This window comes from Cervus elaphus, chromosome X, assembly GCF_910594005.1.
Source record: "Cervus elaphus chromosome X, mCerEla1.1, whole genome shotgun sequence".
In the NCBI taxonomy this organism is placed as follows: Eukaryota; Metazoa; Chordata; class Mammalia; order Artiodactyla; family Cervidae; genus Cervus; species Cervus elaphus.
Window position 1 is genome coordinate 78,569,814 of NC_057848.1, and position 9,038 is coordinate 78,578,851.

The following is a 9,038-nucleotide window of genomic DNA, read 5'->3' on the forward strand; positions in this document are numbered from 1 at the left end:
GGCTTAGTGAGACATCTGTTGAGTCCTTCAGAACCTGGGGAACATGTGATGTGAGGGAAAGATGGTAAAGCCAAATGGAAACCCTGCATGAATTCCAGCGAGTAAAAGAGAAATGCACAGAAAAGGGGGGGGGGTGATACACGCCCCACTCATGAACTGGAGAACCTTCACACCTCTGGTGGCACCTCACGGGCGTCCTCTGCTCCTGACTTCTCACACCCTCTCTGGGTTTGCTCAAGTCACCACGGTGGGCACACAAGTACTCAAAGGGTAGCCAGATGGGGCTCTCACCCAGAACAAGGGAGTCCACTCATTGGAGTCCTCTCACCATGGGTATGGGATGGCAATGCACACTCATTTCCACCCTCCCTGGTCCTCAATCTCACAAACTAACCTGCTGGATCCATTCAGTAGGCCACAGCCTGGTGTCCAGAAGCCCCCTCCAGTGCTGGCAGGTGTGGCACCCAGGTCGTGTCGAACCTGCCTGGATGGAGGACAGTGAAGAGCACATAGACCCCAGAGCATGGGAGTGATGGACACATGGAAACCAGAATCTCCCACTCCCGTGTCAGATGCGATATAAAGGCCCGTGATGTGAGTGCGAGCAGGGCAGTGCCAGAGTCTCACAGAAGCTCCCTCGGCCCCCCTGGGTGGTGCCCCATCTCCTGGGAAGTCAGTACCCTGAGCAGTGGCAGCAGAGTGGCCATCCGTGTCCACAGCTCCCATGTGTGGGAGATATGCAGCAGAACTGAGATGAAATCAGAAATGCATCCTGTTCTCAGGCTGGCCCCTCCATCTGGGCTATATGGAGAGGGGTACAGTCAATGGGAGCTGCCCTTTGGACAGAGGGGAAGTAGGTCTGGCTGACCTCCCAGAGCTACACAGCTGCCCCTGGGCTTGTCCCGCGTGCAGGAGTCCAAGGCCCAGAGCTAAAGTTAGGCTGGGACTGAGGGACCGACAAGGATGTGAAGGAGCCCTCTCTCATGGGCAGAGTGCTGGACGCCAGGGCAGCATCTCCTCAGGGACTGCTCGCCCCAACTGCCAATCCTGGGGATGGGTGGCGGCCCCCAGTGGGAGTGCCTGACGGACATGTGCTGACCTGTAGGGCACTTACAGCTCCAAGAGACCAGGTGAATACTGAGTCCATTGCTAGTCTGCAAACAGAAGAGGATGAATCTGCAATACAAACACCAGGACGGGATGAATGTCCAGACCCCGAAAGAGGTGCCCACAACTCAGCACAGAAAGGACACACAGCTCAGTGGAGAAATGGGAAACAGGCATTTCAGAGAGGAAACCACATCAGCCAAGGAGCACAGGAGGGAACCCGAGAATCTGGGTCAAGTCCATCCCAGGTCAGTGCTGCCTGCAAATGCAGAGCAGGAGCAAAGTGGAACCCACACCAAGCCTCAGAGACCCAGGCCAGAGAGGAGGCAGCACTCCCCGGGGCTCGGCCCACATATCTGGGCATGTGAAGAGAGCTGGGGCCAGCAGCAGATAAGGGATGGGTGTGGGGAAATGCCATGAAGCAGGTCCTCACAGCTGCCCCTATCAGCAGTCACATGTCATAGGTCTCCAGTTCACTGGGCAAGGTCTAGTTCAAAGCCAGGATTTGGAGGAACAGCAGCGGCCCACCCACCATTCACAGGACCTTCCCTCAAGAACTGAAACCACTACCAGGAGGTTCTGGAGTGTCTGGAGATAGCTGGTAACCACTCTTGGGGCGAGGAGGGGGGCACCAGCATGAAGGAGTTGGGTGTGGTGATTGCTCGGGTCCCTGCAGTGCTGAGGCCTCAAATCCAGGAGGCAGCCTCTGCCCCACAAGTCGTGGCTGGGAGGAAGCAACTCTGTGCAAGGAGAAGGCAGGCTGCCTGCTCAAAGGGAAAGCACTGCTCCAACTCAACATTTCCATGGCAGCAGTTGCGTGGGTAGCTGGTTAACAGGAACCAGTGAGACACCCACCCCGCCTTCCTGGGACTCAGTGACCCTCGGGGTTCCGGACTCATGCACAGCAGCCACAGCCTGGGAGGAAGAGTGGGGGCAAAGGCGGCAGCAGAAAGATGCAGGGTGCCCCAGAACTCCTAGATGAGAGTGCCTGACACTCGGGCAGATGGAAAAGGGATGTTACAGTCGTGCCTGGATGGAGGACAGTAGGTTGTCAGGACAAGAGGAGCCAGTGGTCCAGGGAGAGAACTGCATGGCAAAGTTTGGGGTCCCGGATGAGCTCTGCACAGAGTGCAGGGCCAGCACAGCCACCCAGGGTGTTGGGCAATGAGGAAGGAGACCTGGGACCACTGGAAGCCCCCCAGGGCACCACGGACGGGTTGGGGCTTAAACAAGAGATGGCTCCACTGTGCTTTTCATCTGGGGTTGAGGACAGATGTGCATGTGGTGTGACACAGAATCGATGGTGTGTGCAACAGCAGCTGGAGGAGGAGAGAGAGGAGGGGTCCAAGCTGTTGGAGGGGCCTAGGCTGACAGCACTGGCCCCAGGCCACAAGGCCTGAGCTCAGCTAGTAGCAACGGGGACAGAAAGAGGAGCATTTACTGTGATCAGACACTTGGGAAACAGGGACACAGCAGGCAGGGCGGCGGTCAGGAGCCAAGTCAGGTGGCTGCCCTGGAGCCCCCAGATGAGAGGACGAGGACAGGAAACAGTTTTGAAGGCGAAGCTGCCTTTCTCTGAGACATCTCAGGTCCCAGGGGCAGCAGGAAACACAGTGAGGATTTTCCTTCACACCTGCAAAAAAACAGATAAGACTGTTGCTCAGCACTGGGCCAGCAGTCCCAGGGTGGCTTGGAAGGGAGCCAGCCTGGGCTTTCAGTCCAGAGATGGGGAACTCTGCCCAGAAGCCGCCCCTCTCCCTGCTTCCCTGGCCCCTGGGGTCCACTCTGAAGCTCAGATGCAGTCACTGAGGACACTGGGTCATGGTCACTTTGACTCTCGCCGAGTCTCATGGACTGGACGCCTATGGCAAGGGCTGAAAAGGATACAGTCTGGCCTCCACCATGAAGCTGAACAGTCCTACTCCCCATGGGTTCCCCGGGCCCACAGCTCCATCCCTGTCAGCCCCTCCCCACCTCAGGTGGCTCCACCTTGGCCCCACCCAGCCCAGCCCCGCCTTGCCACACCCCAAGCCCCTTCCAGTCCCAGCCCCGCCCTGCCCCATCCCCTTCTCTAGAAGCTTCTCCTCACCCAGGTCTTTCCCACACTTCAGCCCCAGACTCCTAGCCCTGCTCCTCGAGCCTCCTCCCTCACTTCCGGGTCTTGCTCCTGATCGTGCTCCAGGCCGCCTTTCTCGAGGCTCCTCCCGGCCTGACCTTCTAAGCGCCTCAGAGCGTGATGGATCTTAGTTTGTCTCCTAGCAGACAGGGCCGGCGAAGGAATGCGCCTTTGTTCATACGTGCTACGTGTGTGTCAACGTAACTGTGTGCCTGCATACCTGTGTGCCTACGTGAGTAAGGGAAGCCATATGCACCGGAAATGACGGGTGTCAGTGTTTGTGGGCTGAGGTCAGCCAGTGCTGTCAGAGGTCTCGGTCCCGGTGGTGGACCACAGTCCTGACTGGTAGCCACCGCCCAGTCATCCCAAAGCACCCGCAACTCACTCTGCTTGCAGAAAGGTGGGAGGGTACCTCGTGCGTCACGGGTACCTCCAGGTGGGGGTTTCCAGGAGTGCCTGCCAGGGAGCCAAGTCAGACGTTCTGGCCCCCTCCACGGCCACAGTCCCAGCCCACTTTCCTTCCACGTGTGCGTCCCGGCAATGCCCTGGAACATACATGGGAAGATGCCAGCAGACCTGCCCTCCAGCCTCCTACCATGCCCCTGGACTATGACCTCACACTAGCCCCACCTACCCCCTGTGAGTCACCCCTACCCAAGCCTGACCCTGACAAGCAAGGCTCAGTTGCTTGTCAATAGTTCCCCTCCTGGTGGGGACCAACCACGAGTCCATGGAGGGCGGCACACTGACTATGGGGCCCCCAGATCCTTCCGGAGTGGCAGTGTGAGGGGAGGAGTCATTTTCTCTTGTTCTTTGGGAAGGGTCTCCTGGGCTATAAATCACCATCACTCCTGGGGGATAGTTTCTGTGCTGCGGGCTGAGGCATCGTGCGGTCCCTGTCCCAGCCGCGTGAGGACAGTCCAGCTGTTGTGATGAGCAGAACCCACCCTGAGGGAACCTGCAGGTATGTTTCTCATCGGTTGGGCCCTCCTGGAACCCCATGGTCTGAGGCCTCTGCCAAGGAGAAGACCGTGGTGGCTTGTTGTCCAAGATGGCTGTATTGTCACTGGTGACTTTCTCCCTGTTCCTCTGGTCCTCATGCAGGTGAAGACGCCCAGTCAAGCAGGCAGAAGAGTGTTTTCTCCTCTGGCCACCAAGCAGGCACCCTCTGCTTTGAGTGGTAGGAGTGCTTGCAGCCACTTCTTGCTCTGGGATTCCACCCACACAGGTGAGATTCTGAGGCACCCAGGAGGAAGGGGTTGAGTTGGCTGAGACACAGTGATGGCCAAGCCCCAGGGGCCAACCAGGTCCCTTGTAACCAAGCCAGACCCAGTGAAGAGTGTGACCCTTTGTCACCCAGCAGGCGGGCAAAGGTTCAACCAAATGATGATGCTTGGGGCCAGCCAGGGTGTGAGGACATGACACCCTTGCCTGTGGTTGGTGGAGTGGAAACACGACACACTTTGTGGAAGGCCATTTTCTGGCATGAGTCAGCAACTCGGGTGTGTGTGGTGTGCCCCGGGCCTCTTCCTGCATGGCTCTTCAGTGAGTGTGTGGTCACATTGAGTAGCTGTATTGGCAGAATGAGTTTTCCCTTCTCTTCCATCAGAAGGGAAGCATCAGTAACTTGTGGCACTCCTGACACTGGGAGTCTGGGTGAGGACCCTGAGGGAGGATTGTGGGGACGCTGGACCCCACTACTGAGTGGGCTCTGGGAGGACTTGGGCTAAATGAATACATACCATATTTCCTGACATCTCGGTATCAGTGAGACTGGGGATCTGGTATGGGGGAGCAGCCTCAGGTGGGCAGAGGGAAGAATTCCAGCACCAGCAGGTTGTCAAAGTTGAGGATCTTGAGGCAGGACTGAAAGGACGCTGGAACCTAATCAGAGGAGACCTCAGAGAAGCCTTTTGCTGCTGTCGGTCCTTGGTGGCCCTGGGGTAGGATGAACCCAACATGTGTGGTCTCACTTCCCTGTATCTGGGTCTTAGTCTGGGGTCCTGAAACAGGGGGCAGGCTTCCTGACATCCAGGTCTGAGACTGGGAACTTTGCATGGGGCAGGGACTCAGGTGGGCTGATTCCCAGGTCCTGTGGTGTGTCAAGTTGAGGACCCTGAGGGAGGACTAGGGTACCGTGGACCGCAATCAGAGGAGGCCTCAAAGTAGCCCATCTCTGTTATCAGTCCAGGGTGACTGTGGGGTAGAATGAGCAAAACAGGCATGGTCTGACTTCCTGACACCCGGGTCTTGGAGAGACTGGGGCCCTGGTATAAGGGGCGGGGCTTCAGCTCGGGAGAGGCAAGAATCCCAGGTCCCGACTGGAGGCAAGTTGAGGTGCCTGAAGGAAGACTGAGGGGTCCCTGCGGGAGGACCGACAGAACCCCACAGATCCCCGCCCCTGTAGTTGGCCCTGGAAGCCCTTGGGGTGAGAAGAGCACTCTAGGCCTGTCTGACTTCCTGACATGTGGGTCTCAGAGAGACCGGGGACCTGGTGTGAGGAGCCAGGCCTCAGGTAGGGAGAGGACAGAGCCCGGGTCCTACCGGGAGTCAAGGTGAGGACACTGAGGGAGGAGGGGAGCCTGACCCCAGAATAGAGGGGACTCTGGTAATCCCCGGGAAGGACAACCATGAGCAAGATTTCCTGACATCCAGATCTCAGAGAGCCTGGGGACCTGGTGAAAGTGGCGGGGTTTCAACATGGCAGACGGGACAATCGCGGGTCCTGCCTGGAATCTAGGCTCCACGCGAGGAAGGACTGAGGGTGTTAGACTCCAAGGCAGGGAGGGATCCTTGCTCTTGTGGGGTCATGGAGGTCCCAGAGCAGGGTGAGCAGTTTATTCACCTCTGTCTTAGGGGCCTTAAGATGAGGTGTTTGGGTGGAGGGTGGAGGCTTCAGTTCTGCAGAGGGTGGACTCCCTGGATCCCGAGGAAGGACTGAGCAGATGCCCGCCCCTGTGTTCAGTGCTTGGAGGCCAAGTAGGACGTGAGGAGAGGTGAGGACCGAGCATCTCCCCAGCCTAGGACCTGCGGGATGCCCTAGGCAGGTGCGGCCACATGTGGGGCCCCTCAGCACTTTCTGTCCAGATTTGGGTCTTGTTCTGAATTTCCCTGCAGGTCCCCAAAGGGGAAGGTCCAGGACATGCTGGTGGAAAAGTGAGCACTACACGTGAGCCCCAATGGGACTACCCACCCCAGATCTGTGGGGACTTCACAGAGTCAACCCCTCCTACCAGCACAGAAGGCCTAGGTCTGTGCCACAGTCTCCCCCCGAGGTGCCCCCTCCATTTGTCTCACAGGGGCTCCAGGAAACAGGAGGCAAACGCGGAGGTCTGAGGCCCATGTCCTGAGGTCAGGGAGCAGAGGATGTCCAGGCAGTGCTGGGAGACAAGGTGAGGTGGGTGCCCTGATTGTGCACAGGGGCTCCCCATCCCAGAACAGAGGGGACCTCAAAATGCCTTAATCCCCCCACCTTGTCAGCCCCAGAACCTTGGGCTGTACTGGCTGCACCCTGGGCCAAAATTTCTCTTCCTCAGTTGACAGGGGACTGACTACCAAGGGGGAGCACCCCTGTAACGCCCAAGAGCAGCCCTCAAGGAAGACCAGTAAAGTGGCCTCAGTCAGAGCCACCCATGGCGTGTTTCACAACTAGGACCATTTACACTCTCTCTTTCCCAGGTCAGTGGTCTCCATTTCCCCCATGCCACACTCCCACTGGGCACAAGACCCCATCCGTCATGCCTGTGGTCCCGATGAATGAGTTTTGCACTCCTGAGGAACACCTTCAGGGCCAAATCCAGGCCCAGGGCCCAGTGGAGGCGCAGCTCCTGGGGGTGGAGGCGGAGGATGCCTCAACCCCTCTGGCCACCTCCCCTCCAATCTCATCTTCCTCTGCCACCGTAGATGCAGAGATCTTTCTCAAGCAGACTCTGAATGTGATGGTGGCTGATCTAGTCGAGATCGTGTTCCTCAAGTATGGCACCAAGGAGCCGATTTTCCAGACTGAAATGCTGAATACAGTCCTCAGGGATAACCAGGCCCACTTCCCTGTGGTCTTTCATAAAGCCACACAGTGCCTGCAGTTGGTCTTTGGCCTGGATATGAAAGAGGTGGACCATAGAGAGCACATCTATGTCATGATCCCCACCCTGGGCCGCCTCACGCTCAGTGACATGCAGAGGGATGGGCAGAGTATGCCAAAGGCTGGCCTACTGGTTTCCGCCCTGACCCTGACTCTCCTAGCAGGGGACTGGGTCTGTGAGGAGAAAGTCTGGGGAGAACTCAGCAGAATGGGGGCATTTGCTGGGATGCAGCACTACGTCTATGGGGAGCCCAAGGAGCTGCTGACCCAAATATGGGTGCAGGCGGGGTACCTGCAGTACTGTCAGGTGCCTCACAGCCACCCTGCTCACTATGAGTTCCTGTGGGGTACCAGGGCCTATGCAGAGACCAGCAAGCAGCAAGTCAAGGACTACCTGCACAGGGTCAATGGAAGGGGTCCCGGGTTCTTCCCATCCCAGTGTACAGAGGTGTAAGGGAGGAGGAAGAGGGGCCCTGAGCCAGAGCAGCAGCCAGACCCACATCCAGCAGCTTGTCCTGAAGGAAGGAAGGGAGGCTGATCCTTCCTTCTGCCTTCTCTGTCGTGAGGGCCTGGGCCAGTTGGGGGAAATGCTGTGCTGCATCTTTGGGATCATGTTCTTTACAATGACATGGAGATTCACTTCTGTTTCCTTTAGGAATTTTTCAAATGTTATTTGTTTTAATAGAAGGCTTAATAAGCTTCAGTGTCTATGTCAATAACGTTGATCACAGTGTGTTTGTGCTCACCCAGTTCAAGAAAAAAAGTTTGCTGTTTTGTAAAAGTGATTGTGAACTCTTTGATTTTATTTTGTAACCCTGGTCAAGATTCCATGGAATGGGAATATAACTATTTTGGAAATATGATATTACTTAGTAAGAATTGAGAAATTAAATATATTTGAGGTAAGTTCCTCTATGTTCCTTGTATGTACTTTTATACAGCTAAACTATCTCTGTTCAATTGGATTTTTTCAAGTTATTATTTAAGAAAGTACAAAACACCTGATCTGACTTAATAAGTGCCCTGCTCTGGCTCATTTATTCCACAGACCTTCATGGAGCCTGTGCTCTGTGGAAGGCCCTGCGTTAGCAGTTGGGACACTAGGAAAAGCAGGACTCCCCAACACCTAGAGCAATGATTTAAGAGCTGCAGTCACATGAAGAAGGTAGAGAGATGTCCCCTAGTTTCACAGAACAAGGCAACCTGGGGCAGGGCGGTGAGGGTCCAGGAGGAGCACTCGAGTGTTGGTGCCTGAGCCAGGGCGTTTTGGGACTTTGGGAAGCTGGGTTCATTCTGTGAGAGGTGATGGTAATGAACCTGGGCGGTGGCAGCAGCCAGAGCTATACACAGTGTCTTATGGGTGAGAAGAAAATCTGAAATGGGACATACACATTAGAAGATCCTCTTCTGTCCTAGATAAATTTCTTGGGGCAGGAAGGGAAGTTACACTATGGTCAGGAACAGTTAGACACTTGTTTATGCTGCTTGATCTAAGTACACCAAAAGTTGTCAAAATGGGGAGGGGTGAGTGGACTTTGGTTTGCTGCACAATCTACTCAAGTCTTGGAGAATACAGTTGAAGAAATCTTGGTAAGCACCCCCAAACTCTTGGTAGGATTTTAAGACTGTCTTTTTTGAAACTGGTGGCTGTGTACTTAAACTAATGGATTAGCTTTTCTAGGTGGGCAGATCCTAAAGCCATAGATGAGGAGGGGTTATGGAAACCACAGTGGC

At 55.9% G+C, this 9,038-nt stretch overlaps 1 protein-coding gene across 1 annotated transcript; it reads left to right on the forward strand.

The window, feature by feature from the left end:
- Nucleotides 1-3,161: 3,161 nt before the first annotated feature.
- LOC122690382 (melanoma-associated antigen 9-like) lies at nt 3,162-7,758 on the forward strand. Its single transcript, XM_043897401.1, has 4 exons — nt 3,162-3,455; nt 4,328-4,451; nt 6,523-6,615; nt 6,902-7,758. Exons 1-4 carry the CDS (start codon nt 3,387-3,389, stop codon nt 7,756-7,758), a joined length of 1,143 nt encoding a protein of 380 aa, XP_043753336.1. The 5' UTR covers nt 3,162-3,386.
- Nucleotides 7,759-9,038: the final 1,280 nt, after the last annotated feature.